This window comes from Lissotriton vulgaris, chromosome 8, assembly GCF_964263255.1.
Source record: "Lissotriton vulgaris chromosome 8, aLisVul1.2, whole genome shotgun sequence".
Lineage (NCBI taxonomy): Eukaryota > Metazoa > Chordata > Amphibia > Caudata > Salamandridae > Lissotriton > Lissotriton vulgaris.
Genome location: NC_141696.1, coordinates 222,629,257 through 222,643,072, shown reverse-complemented (window position 1 = coordinate 222,643,072; position 13,816 = coordinate 222,629,257). Strand labels below are relative to the sequence as shown.

At 43.1% G+C, this 13,816-nt stretch overlaps 1 protein-coding gene across 2 annotated transcripts in view; it reads left to right on the top strand.

Annotated features, from left to right (window-relative positions):
* CFAP298 (cilia and flagella associated protein 298) overlaps positions 1-13,816 on the top strand; it is a 70,604-nt gene that overhangs the window by 34,991 nt on the left and 21,797 nt on the right. For both annotated transcript variants that reach the window (XM_086933996.1, XM_086933995.1), the window contains exons 5-6: positions 11,602-11,760; positions 13,148-13,279. In XM_086933996.1, coding sequence (XP_086790122.1) covers positions 11,602-11,760; positions 13,148-13,279 — 291 coding nt within the window. The remainder of the gene's footprint in view (positions 1-11,601; positions 11,761-13,147; positions 13,280-13,816) is intronic.

The following is a 13,816-nucleotide window of genomic DNA, read 5'->3' as shown; positions in this document are numbered from 1 at the left end:
CTTGATAGCATATATACCTTCAACAACAAGGTCACATCATATTTTTATGCCACTTAAACATGTAATCTACAACAGAAAATACATTGTACTGCCTAGTTGTTACTCTTCATAATAATAATTTTATATGGCAGACAAAATATATATATATATATATATATATATATATATATATATATATATATATATATATATATATCCAACACAGAGCTCGGCGTGAAGCTCTGATGGACACTTGCAGCGGCGGGCTCGGACGGGATCGCCAATCCCAACGTATTCCACCACACTCGTTCACCTTTGAAAAGAACGATGTCCAGGCCAGCAATTGCGTTCAAAACTGATATTTAATCAGAGCCCTACTCCGAGTAGGGCTGTGAAAAGGACATCGTTCTTTTCAAAGGTGAACGAGTGTGGTGGAATATATATATATATATATATATATATATATATATATATATATATATATAACATGAGGGACCTACAGGCAGCTTGTCATTTCACTCACGGGACGCTTTGGGCGCTGAGGAAGGCAGTTAAGCTGCCGAAATGCATTCGCAAGTAAACCAATAAACAAGCGTCACCTACCTGTTCCTCCTGGGAATCTGTCTCCTTTTTTCGGGAAGGAGGTTTGTGCATATATATATATTACCTACTGGCTATCGCCAGTAGGTATATATAGTTAGGATTAATTCCCTATGGGATTTCTGAAAATTCTATGTCTAATAACTTTTGCGTTTGTGGACGGAATCGGCTGAAATTTTCAGGAAAATGGCACATTTTGTTTCTGAGCAGCCCCTGAAAATTTGGTGGGGTTTCGTCAAGGGGGGGCTGAGAAAAAAGGGGGGTCCCAAAACGCGTTTTTTGCATTGAGTTTTCCATAGGGCGGTTGGACTCACTTTTAGCTCGAACGGCTGAATGGATTTGCACGAAACTTGGCAAAATTGTAGGGACTGTTAGCCCGATGTGCCTTTGCTAGGTCTCAATATATGTGCTTCAGTGGATTTTGAGAAATTAACGTTTAAATCAAGATATATATCTGTAACAGCGCTCCGGGCAGCGATCCGGTCCGCTTACTTTTCGCTTATCGGAACTTTGCGCGCAGAAAGCTGATTGGCTCTCCGGTGTCTGTCAACATTCTAAACAGTCCGGAGCGGCCGCCATCTTGTCTCTCGGTAGGATCGAGAGAGAAGAAGAGGTGAAAAACGAAAGGGGAATTTAATGAAAGGGGGCAAGGTATCCCCCTCTTGACCCCCTAGGAATGTTGTTGGGGTTATTAAAGGGTCCCGTGGGGAAAATAAAAAAAAAATGATTTTTCACGGTAGAAGCGCTTCACGGGCCGCGAACTGGGCCGCAAACTGGTAGCGAAACGGGAATTCGCCATTTTGTGCTTCGTTAATTAAATTATTAGGTATAAGGGGGTGCGGGAGACGTATCCTAATCCCCTATGTTTCCTGAGGGTGGCTGAGGAGGCTGATATATGTTGATACATCTCTTCCAGCGGCTGTGCGTGAGCTTTTTTTTTTTTTGCTGAGTGACAGTCCGGAGCGGCCGCCATCTTGTCTCTCGGTAGGATCGAGAGAGAAGAAGAGGTGAAAAACGAAAGGGGAATTTAATGAAAGGGGGCAAGGTATCCCCCTCTTGACCCCCTAGGAATGTTGTTGGGGTTATTAAAGGGTCCCGTGGGGAAAATAAAAAAAAAATGATTTTTCACGGTAGAAGCGCTTCACGGGCCGCGAACTGGGCCGCAAACTGGTAGCGAAACGGGAATTCGCCATTTTGTGCTTCGTTAATTAAATTATTAGGTATAAGGGGGTGCGGGAGACGTATCCTAATCCCCTATGTTTCCTGAGGGTGGCTGAGGAGGCTGATATATGTTGATACATCTCTTCCAGCGGCTGTGCGTGAGCTTTTTTTTTTTTTGCTGCGTGACAGTCCGGAGCGGCCGCCATCTTGTCTCTCGGTAGGATCGAGAGAGAAGAAGAGGTGAAAAACGAAAGGGGAATTTAATGAAAGGGGGCAAGGTATCCCCCTCTTGACCCCCTAGGAATGTTGTTGGGGTTATTAAAGGGTCCCGTGGGGAAAATAAAAAAAAAATGATTTTTCACGGTAGAAGCGCTTCACGGGCCGCGAACTGGGCCGCAAACTGGTAGCGAAACGGGAATTCGCCATTTTGTGCTTCGTTAATTAAATTACTAGGTATAAGTGGGTGCGGGAGACGTATCCTAATCCCCTATGTTTCCTGAGGGTGGCTGAGGAGGCTGATATATGTTGATACATCTCTTCCAGCGGCTGCGCCATCTTGCCTTTTTTCCAATGCCACAATTTTGTCGTGCACGGCAGCCATTTTAGATGCCAGGCTGGTCCCAGGCTATCACCTACCCCTGCGGATGTAGTTTATGGCCCCAGCTGTAGAGAATTCAGACATGCCAACCCTCCCGATTCAGGCGTGTGACTACTGATTTCAGTGCTAGTCTCCCGCCTCCCGATTTCTGCAAGCAAAAACACGGGGGCATATTACGAACAACTAGCGATAATTTTTGTCTCTAACTTGTTTAGAGACAAAAATTATCGCCGCACATCGGCGATTTTTATCGCAGATAAACCTTGCTATTATCGCAGAAAAGTCAGCGATATTCATGTATTATCGAGCAAATGCTCTTAGCCATGTTATCCACCTCCCATTGGATAACATGGCTAAGAACTGCTCAGGGCAGGTGTTAGATTTTGGAGATATTCGCGCTTAGCGCGAATATCTCCAAAAGTTGGTAATAGAAGGTAGCGATGTTAGGGACTGTTTCCAGTCGCTAACATCTTGGCACGCCACTTAGCATGTCATTAGTGATAAGTATCACTGACATGCAAAGCGGGGCCCAAGATGGTCGCTATCTCCTTTTAGCTGTCACTAACTGGTGTTAGCGACAGCTTGGTAATAGGGAGATAATTTTATCTCCGCTTTCAAGGCTTTTAAAGCCAAAAAAGCGGAGATAAACCCCCTTGATAATATGCCCCACGATTCCTTGGGGGTTTCAGCTGACAGGGCTTGGTATTGTGTTACATGGTAATTTTTCCAGGAAACGTCAGAGGGTCGATGCAGGGGTTCTAGAAGAGGTGATAAACCATTTAAGCCTCATGAACAAGCGCATGGTCTTTTAAAGATTTGTGAAGTACTCGGAGCGGCGGTGTGTGTGTGTGCCCTCTTTCAGGAGCGGGCGGGGGGCACTGCCAGCAACTTGCCAGGTCAGGTAGTGTTCAACACGTGCATCACCCTTTCTCTGCTTGCTATTGCGCTCCATGCTTCGGAAAGGTAAGAAAAAGAACGTGCATTTGAGTTTGAAATGTCCGATCCTGCAGCAGCACACTTCCAAAGCCCACACATGACAATAACCCGATTCAAGGCCCCATTCACCCGTTTTTAAAAAAATAGATAACACTCCAACAAAGTAAGGTTATAAAACTTTATTAACTATTAACTTTAACGAACGGAACAAAAACTAAAAACATTTAAACATTTCTCAACACAAAAAGCAACAATGGTTAGAAGCTGTCTTTTGTGCGAATAGTCCCAAGGCAGCACAACGTGCAGAGTTCTGGACGGCACCCAGGTGATGTCGCCTGGGTGCCGCACTGGTTTAGGGATCCTACAATGCAGCACAGAAAAACAGCGTGGGGCGTCCCGGGTGGTGCGGGGGGAGGCCTCGTCAGTAGCGGTCTGTGTCCAGTGTCACATGGCTGACACAACATGTACGACAGGCACCCAGGTGATGTCCAGTAAACTGCCGCACTGGTTTTGGTATCCTACAATGCTGCTCCGAAAATTGGCGTGCGGCGGCCCGGGGGGGGGCGTGGGGGAGGCGGCGTGAACGGGCCTCCCCAGGTGGCGGCCATCTAGCTGAGTTGCGCCCGCTCTTGCGGCTACAGCGTCTCGCTCACCATGTTGTTGAGTTGCTCCCACTCTTGCAGTGCAGCGATAGGCGGCTGCCACATGGCTCTTAAAATGGCGGACGGCTCCGCGGTTTTAGGCCTGGTCCACTGAAATGGCCCTGGGACACTTTGGAACTCGGACGCTTGCCTGCTAGGGCTGGGGCTCCATTCTCGAAAAGCGTCCCCTCAGCCGTGAAGATTGTACAAAAGTCTTGGGGGCCCCCGACTCCCGCAGGCTTCCGGTGGGGAGCGGCTGCCATGATTGCTCGCGGAATGACCACGACGGAGCCACGAGATGGTGGTGCTCTCATGCTGACGCCAGCTTCAGTCTGAATGATCCAGAAACAAGGTGGGGCTTTCATCGTTTGGGAAAAAAAAATGTTCTAAACCAATGAAAAGTGTTATTTTTAGATCATATGACCAAGCCTTCCATCTTTAGGAAACCAAAAGTAAAATGAACCAATGAAAAGTTTTATAAACAAGTCACACGACCTGTTATGCGGCATAGGGCTACAAAAAGTGTAGAAAATCCGTTGGCACGTGAGGCGGCGTCAGTAGCGGACCGATGTGCGAATAGGCCGAAGGCAGCACAACGGGCCGAGATCCGGATGGTACCGAGGTGGTGTCCAGCAAATTGCCGCACTGGTGTGGCCATCCTACAATGCTGCGCCGAAAGACGGCGTGTCCAGCTGAGTTGCGGTCACTGTTGCGGTACAGTGACTCGAACGCGCCGAGATCCGGATGGCACCGAGGTGGTGTCCAGCAAATTGCCGCACTGGTGTGGCCATCCTACAATGCTGTGCCGAAAGACGGCGTGTCCAGCTGAGTTGCGGTCACTGTTGCGGTACAGTGACTCGAACGCGCCGAGATCCGGATGGCACCGAGGTGGTGTCCAGCAAATTGCCGCACTGGTGTGGCCATCCTACAATGCTGCGCCGAAAGACGGCGTGTCCAGCTGAATTGCGGTCACTGTTGCGGTACAGTGACTCGAACGCGCCGAGATCCGGATGGCACCGAGGTGGTGTCCAGCAAATTGCCGCACTGGTGTGGCCATCCTACAATGCTGCGCCGAAAGACGGCGTGTCCAGCTGAGTTCCGGTCACTCTTGCGGTACAGTGAGTCGAACGCGCCGAGATCTGGATGGCCCCGATGTTGTGTCCAGCAAGTTGCCGCACTGGTGTGGCCATCCTACAATGCTGCGCCGAAAGTCGGCGTGGGGTGCCCCGTTGGCTTATGAGGTGATGTCAGTAGTGGACCGATGTGTGAATAGGTCGGAACCAGCACAAGGCGCCAAGATCCGAATGGCAAGTCCTGGATGTTGAGTGCCTCAGTTGAGAGTTCTGAGCAGTGCTTGTAAGACTGTCTGAAGCTTATTTGCACCTGCTGCAGCTTCATTAGGTCCGGCGGAACTTTTTTCCTTTTCCTTTCTGCTTCTTTTCCTACAATCCGTTTCATCTGAAGACACGACCAGGTCCCTGAATGTGTGCAGGGGGACGCTATTGATTGAATGAAAATGGCGGCTTGACACAAAGCTGACTCAAGCGTTACTGTTGGTGCTATACAGACAAAAATTGGTTTTCAGTTTGTACATTCTTCAGGTTTTTTTTTTCCATCCAAGTCTGATTGAGAGTTTGTAGAAAAATGGCTTCAGATTTTCCACATACTACTCTTCAACATTCTTCCTAAATGTAACAATGTGAAACTCACTAGGAGAACGGCTGTTTCTGTTTCCTTTCAAAATGCTGCCAACAATATTTTCTGAATGGAAGACACCATCTTGTAGCATAAAGGGCCGAAAGGGGTTCTGGTCTGGCCGATGGTTGGTGGAGACATTTTGACTATATCTTGGACCTGCCCGGCCTCGCCCAAAATGGCGCCGGTATAAATGGGACTCGTAACTCCTTGCCCGCAAATGTATATCTAGAAAATGTTATTGTAAGTGGCCCTGTCCTATTTTAATTACAAAGTGTATGTCCACCGATTCCGCAACTGTTAGACACCTTAGTTCTTGCAACCTAATGGCCCGCTCGTTACGTTCCTCTACAGTGTAAATGTCTCCTCATCATATACGATTTCAGTTTGCTCCGTGGCCGGCCCACGTGGTTATAGGCCCGTATTTGTATACTGACATTTTCACAATAAAGGTTTTTAAAACAAAACACGGTAGTAGTATTTACATTGGTAAAGTTTTTACTTTTAGTCACTGTTTTCGAATCAGTAAAAGGCAAGTGAAATAAAGCAGTCCAATTACATGACGGATAAAAGGTATAATATGTAGGAACGCAGTAAAGATAAATGGTCAAGGGCAGTTGTGTTTTTCATGTCTGCAACATAAAGTGATCGATAAGAATCTGATAATCAGGCGTATCGGCGACTAAGACAGCAGGCCGAATCTCTTTTACTCAACGGCTCCGTCATGGAAGGAAGAAACGCCCTTTTTCTCGAAAAAGGAATATATTTTACTTGCAAGACAGTTGTAAATTTTCCGGGAAAGTACATTAGCCTGGAATATTATAACATATGTTTGAAAAAAAAATATTGTTCGAAAACAATAAAAAGCGTAATTTTTAGGTCATATGACCAAGCTTTTCATCATTAAATTAACAAAAGTAAAATGAACCAATGAAAAGTTTTATTAACAAGTCACATGACCTGTTATGCTTACGTTACGCGCTGCGCGCCGCGCCGCGCGCCGCGCCGCGCCTCGGATCACTTCCGGGTGCGCTAACGCGGCGTGTCATAAAACGCATTACGCGACAACGTAGGTCAAGAATATAGTCTAAATGTCTCCACCAACCAGCGTTCAGAACACAACCCCTTTCAGCAGTCCAAAAAGTTCTGTTAAATGACAACAGAGGGGACAGGCAACAAGAACCATCAGTCAAAGAGGGGAGGGCAAGTTCTTCTCTTCCGGGTCATGTTGGGGCGCTACCGGAACTGATCGAATTGGTAGTCTATAGTGTTTCTAGATGTTTCAGACTAAAGCTGGCGTCAGCATGAGACCACTACCATCTCGTAGCTCCGTCGTGGCCATTCCACGAGCAATCATGGCAGTCGCTCCCCACCAGAAGCCTGCGGGAGTCGGAGGCCCCCAAGACTTTTGTAGAATCTTCACGGCTGAGGGGACGCTTTTCGAGAATGGGACCCAAGCCCTATCAGGGAAGCGTCCGAGTTCCAAGGTGTCCCAGGGCCATTTTAGTGGGCCAGGCCCAAAACCGAAGAGCCGGCCGCCATTTTGAGAGTCCTGTGGCAGCCGCCTATCGCTGCACCGCAAGAGCGGGCGCAACTCAACTACATGGTGAGCGAGACGCTGTAGTCGCAAGAGCGGGCGGTAAACAGCTGAATGGCGGAAGAGGCACAGTGTAGCAAAAGCGGGCGGAATGGCAACTAAAACGATAAAGGGGCGCCCCACTACAGCTTGTCTTCAGGTCAAACGGATTGTGGGACAAGGTCCAGAATTGAAGAGTCATCAAAAGGCAAAAAGTTCCGTCGGACCCCGGGAGCCGGCCGCCTATGTCGGGGGCGATCTCAGGCTACACCAGTGCTATAAGACTTGGGGAGGGTGTCGGAGCCAAGCGTCTTCTCCGAGTCCATGGCCATCACACCGCCCCTCAGGGGCCTCCGTCAAGCTGTTTAGGAAGGTAACATATCACATTGTTTTCTAATGCAGTCAGGTCCACAAACGACACTCACTTACTTTGAGAATAGTGAAGCTGCAGTAGGTGGAAATAAGCTTCAGACAGTGTTACAAGCACTGCTCAGAACTCTTAACTATGGCACCCAACATCCAGAACTTATGCTATTTGAGAATGGCAGTGACATCGAAGCATCTCAGGGACCAAAACCATTAACGTACTTTCACGTATGAAAATCTTACTTGGGGAGGGGGCAGGAGCGAAGCGCCCCCTCCCAGTCAGCGCCACCACACCGTATGTTGAAAATCTGAAGCCATCGTTCTACAAAGTCAACCAAACTTGGATTGAAAAATCTAGAAAAATGTACAAACTGAAAACCAGTTTTGGTCTGCATAGCATCAGTAGCAACGCTTGAGTCAGCTTTGTGTCAAGCCGCCATTTTGATTCAACAAAGCACAGGCATTGAAAAAGGCTGAAATTCAGAACTCTAAACTATGGCACCCAACATCCAGGAGCTTGCCATCCGGATCTTGGAGCCTTGTGCTGTTTTCGATCTATTCACACATCGGTCCACTACTGACATCATCTTATAAACCAACGTTATGTAAATAGTTTTTTAATAAAATGTTTTACCCTGTTTCTTTGCTGGTGTGTTGTCTATATTTTTAATATTTGCATAGGGTTTGTCGTTATTTTGGACGGGATGGGTGACGGAGCCGAGCTGTCTTGCAGCCCTCATGGTGTGGAGCTCAGTTCATCTCACTATTTTCGTATTTCTCATGAAGGGTTGTTCCTAATATTTCTATTTTAGCGAGGTCAAAAAGAGATCCAATTAGTGGCCTACTGATTTTGTTCGATTACTTTTATTTTTTTTACACGATTTTTCACTATCTGCAAAGACTAAACAGAGCATTGCGACTTTGTGCTTGTTTGTAAATAGAGAATGATCCAAAGAGAACCAATTCTAAAACAGTAAATGCTTGGACAACAATCAATCAAATGGAGAGACAAGCAGGCACGACGGATTACAACGGGGGCAAAGGCTTGCGTTAACTACCGTTCACTATCTGCAAAGAGAGAGTACTACTAAGACAAAAGAGGGGGGGGGGGGTGCAGCGTTCAAAGCACATCAGCGTGCATAAATACGAAAATGTTTTTATCTATCACGTACTTGACATTTTAAAGCTTTTCATATTTGCTATTAAAAAACCAATGAAATTCACAGAAAAAACCATAGGTTATAGTGGATATATAGTTAGGAATTTGCATTTACAAAACCTTGAAAATTCAATGAAAAAACCATTGGTTTTAGGCCATATATAGTTAGGGATTTGCATTTACAAAACCTTATTTTACTCGCATAAAACCATTGAAATTCCATATATAGTTATAAGCGCTAACTATATATCGCGCACCCGCAATCCACTGCTGATGATGTCACATATTACATCATTCATGACATGGTTAGTGACATCACTGATGACATCACTGATGACATCACTGATGACATCACTGAAAACATCTCATTTGACATGACTGATAACATCACTGATGATATCATTCATGTGATAATACGATGAACCTCTTCAGACTCTAATATAACCTTAGATACAATCAGTGTAAACAGACACTCACAGACTGTCACTCATCCATGGAGTTACTCACACACCTAGTCAGTCATGCAAAGAATCAATCACACCTCCATTTCCTCAACTATACAGTTATACAAACTTTACTTATTCAAACATATACTAACACATATTTACTCTATTATACAATCCCTGATACAAGTTCACAATGATCCATACAGCCACTCACACATTCACTGGCTCTTATGCACAGTTATTTATATATGTCAACTCTCACATGTACTGTGTTTTACATATGTACTTACTTTGACATGTAGCACTGAGATATCCATTCACTCACCAATACACTCATGCACACAGTCAACCGCCCATACAGCTGTTTGCACATGCACTTTTGAATCTATACATATAGTGAATTAACTACTCACACATCTATGTACAGAGTCACACACCTCCCAGCCACCCATACACACACACTCAGTCTCCCATACAAATACTTGGACAACCAATCAATAACCCATACAGTTACTCATATAGCTACGAATCAACATATGCAGCAGTTTGTAGAACAACAGATATAATGATGCACAAATTAAAACAGTTTAGTCACTAACCCATGCACTCAGTGAGACACATTTAATCACTCACTCAATCAGTCAGTCATGCACCTAGTAAATCCTTCATCCAGACACTTATACATCCACTCATTCTTCAATATGTAAAACATATTTTAACTTTACAGAAACATACAGTCACTGGATGTTGTCATCAGTGATGTCATCAGTGATGTCATTTGAGATGTCATCAGTGATGTCATCAGTGATGTCACTAACCATGTCATGAATGATGTAATATGTGACATCATCAGCAGTGGATTGCGGGTGCGCGATATATAGTTAGCGCTTATAACTATATATGGAATTTCAATGGTTTTATGCGAGTAAAATAAGGTTTTGTAAATGCAAATCCCTAACTATATATGGCCTAAAACCAATGGTTTTTTCATTGAATATATATATATATATATATATATATATATATATATATAAAAGAATGTGCAAACGTAGTAATGCATTCCATATGTAAATATATATATTTACATATGGAATGCATTACTATGTTTGCACATTCTTTCTTACTTTAGAGGTGAAATTTCCTAATTCATCCACCATGGTGTTATATTCTTGGAAATAAGGACAACAGCATCCACCATTTGTATGGGATGGGTGGGGAATTTTTCTTTATTTCTCCCTTCGGACTTTATGCAAAAAAGGTATTTAATATTTTTAAATGCTGTTGGGGACAAAATTCTTTTTATGGCAATATAACCACTTTTTAGACGTAGTTTCATCTTCATTTCTCATTTCTTAAACAAATAAGAAAGTCACACACATTTTAATTCAGTGTTAAGACTGTGGAACATGTTCTTTCTTCAGCTGTATGTCCTCTTAATTGTTATCTTCCACTGTTAAAAGCATTTCTTTTCATTCAAATTATCTAACTAGTTTGAGAAAAAATAAGTGACAGTTCGTTTATATAGCCTATGCATTATTTATATGTTTCAAGATTTTGCTGCTACTTCAGTATAAATAATGGAGTGATTAAAGGAATTCTGTTATCTAATGCTGATTTTTAGAAAAACAGGGGACCCCTACTAAAGAATGCGTTCGCTACAGATGCTGATTTTCCATAAGGTTGTCTTACCCTCTACAAGTTGTTCTGAAGTTTTTGACTATTGCACCTTTCGAAAGGTCACAGAGGGGTGGTACCCATTGGAGAAGTAATTTGTCTGACCCGGAAAACTATCTCCGGTTTTAGGGACACATACAACCTGAATACAGCCCTTGTGAGATTGAGTCCAATACATGGCGGACATCTAACAAAATAATTTATACTTCATATTTGGAGCTTTGCATGATTTTGTTTTTGCAGAAACTCTGCGATTCACAAATAAGAGAACTACAAAATCAGGAGTCGTAATCTAGTAAATGTACTTTTTGAATTACAAATATGCCTTTCACCATTCTGAATCAAAAAGCGCATGAACAAGCCATTTCCTCACCCCCTTTGCGATTTGAGATGCCATTTTATTATGTTATGCCAGACCCGACTTGGGGTGGTATCTGATTTTCGAAATGGAAGTAGTCTTACTAGAACGGCGTTTGCTTTGTGTGTATTCTCTTTCTGATTTGCTTGTAGAGTATGTGAGCCACTAGAATCATTTGAATCACTATTTGTAACAGTTGCTTCCTTACTTGAAAAAGTTACAACTTTCTTGTGTCTCTTACAATGTAAAGTTCCCAGAAAACGTATCCAAACCTATTATTTTGTACTGGTACAGTGGTTGTGATATGTTAGTTGACATGATTCTAGTTAAAGGGTACAGATTGTAAAATGAGTGTTTAGAGCTTTATCACATGTTGTCTTTACACTTTTATATATGAACTTTTCAATTCTAGAAACAAGTTCAAGCGAATATATGTGTTACAATGAACATGGTGAAAGATGCACTTGATCAACTCAGAGGAGCAGTCACGATTGTTTATCCAATGGGATTGCCTCCCCATGATCCAATCAGAATGGAATTCGAAAATGAAGAAGATCTATCTGGAACTCAGGTATGTAAATAATGTTTTATTTCTTACTTGTGGGTGAGCTTCTGTAAACTATGTGTGTCACTCCTTGAAATGTTAGAAATAGCCATTTAAACAAGTTACCTTAAAACCAAGACTCTGCAGAAGCTTTTACTATGCCTATTTTTATATTTCTAGCCCAGTTCAATGAAAATCGTCCCAAGCTACAAATGTTGTTAGTGTTGTAACAATGACCCCACCAGGTAAGATTGGTGGCCACCATGTGCAGCATTACCAGCAGAGATCACATCAATAACTTTGAAAAAGTTTTGTCAGAGTAGAATGCCTCTAAGTGGTTAATACATAACAATCATAGCTACAATGCCCTTAGTACCAAGGTAATATTAGTCATACGTTTCGCTAAAGCTGCATGATTGACTACTCAATTTTAACTTTAATCCTATTTTGGAAATTCAGCCATTTGTCTTCAAAAACCAGCTTATGTATTGTGAAAATATACACATTTTTGTCTCATACATGCTTTTAATTTTTGGTATACTTCTATTAATTCAATCGAGCAAAAAAACTCTAATTTAGTTGGCTGGGCTGCACAAAGTAGAGCTACTTGCAGGTAACTGGAGAGCTACCAGTAGATCACAAGCTGCTTGTCGGAAAAACCTGTTCTTGATGTTTGTCCATTGTAGATTATATTGCATGGTCATAGAATCCCACAAATCACCCAGTATGTATTGCAGTTGGGTAGGTCTTTAGCATCCAGTCTAGTCACACAGTTTCCAGAAGGAAAATGTTAATTTATTTTAGAGAGCCCATTGCTTTCTGTTAATTTGAGTGGTGGTGTAGTTCGCCATCTGAACATCTGGATTTAATACTATTATTATTTATTTTGATTCATGTGTGCTCATGTCACACTGTGTCCTGGAGTAGCTGCAGAGGGTTAGCCAGGTTTAACCTTCAAGTGACACCAAGAAGGTGTAAAAGCTTATGTGTTCATTGTGCTGGGTTTCGGAACACAAAGACTGAGGAATGCAGTGAGACTACTTGTAGACACATTTTCCTGTTCTTGCTTAAGAAGTCGGACAGTGACTTGAAGGCATAGCAGTCTGTGTCAATGTGTGTCATTTTGTGTTCATGTAAGTAAAATATGAACTCACAATTGCACACAAGCCGTTTTGACTATACCCGAGCAACCATTTTGACATCTTGGTTGTTACCAGTATAAATATGTAGCCTGTTGCAACAGAAGCATACACATGTGGTACAGAAATTTGCTGAAACTCTTTGGAAAAGTTAGTAAAGCAAGTACGATATTTGGCTAAAGTTTTACAGGCCAGTATTGCTCTAGCCACAAAATATTCTGGCTCTGTTGTTGCATGAATAATCTGAACTTTTTTTTCTAATTGTTTTAATACAGGCAGCACAGCAGGTCATAGAAAAGTCTGAGGCGCAGTTGTGGTGGGCTGGAAAAGAGTTACTAAGGAAACAAAAACTTAAAGATTTTGTTGGCAAAAATGAGAAAACGAAAATCATTGTCAAGATACAAAAGGTAAATGTTGTCCCTTAGAAAATGTAATATCATTATTTTTGTCACCATAATACTTGAGGACGGTCTGGCTTAAAGCCCCTTCTCAATAAATTAATAGTATTGGCTAAAGATTTGTTGACAATGGAACAAACATTATTTTTTATTTAACCAGATTACTTCCTCCTGGGAAAAGAGAACTTTTTTGTGCGGGGTGGGGGTTGTTTGAGTTTAACCTGGCTAAGTGTAATTAAGTACCTAAAATTGATTATTGTAACGCTCTCTATTTGGGAGCAAAAAAGAGAACTATACCCAAACTGCAAACATTACAAAATGCAGCTGCGCGTTTGCTGCTTAAGATTCCTAAATTCAGTCCAATAAGCCAAGGCATTCGAGACCTGCATCTGGCTCTCAGTCCATGCAAGGAACATATTCATATCCATGTGCATTCTACATAAGACACTGAACAGAGCTGGGCCTGCCTATCTCAGTCAGCATATCATACAGCATATCCCACAGCGAAACGTCAGGTCATCATCGGCCTCTTTACTCGTGGTTCCC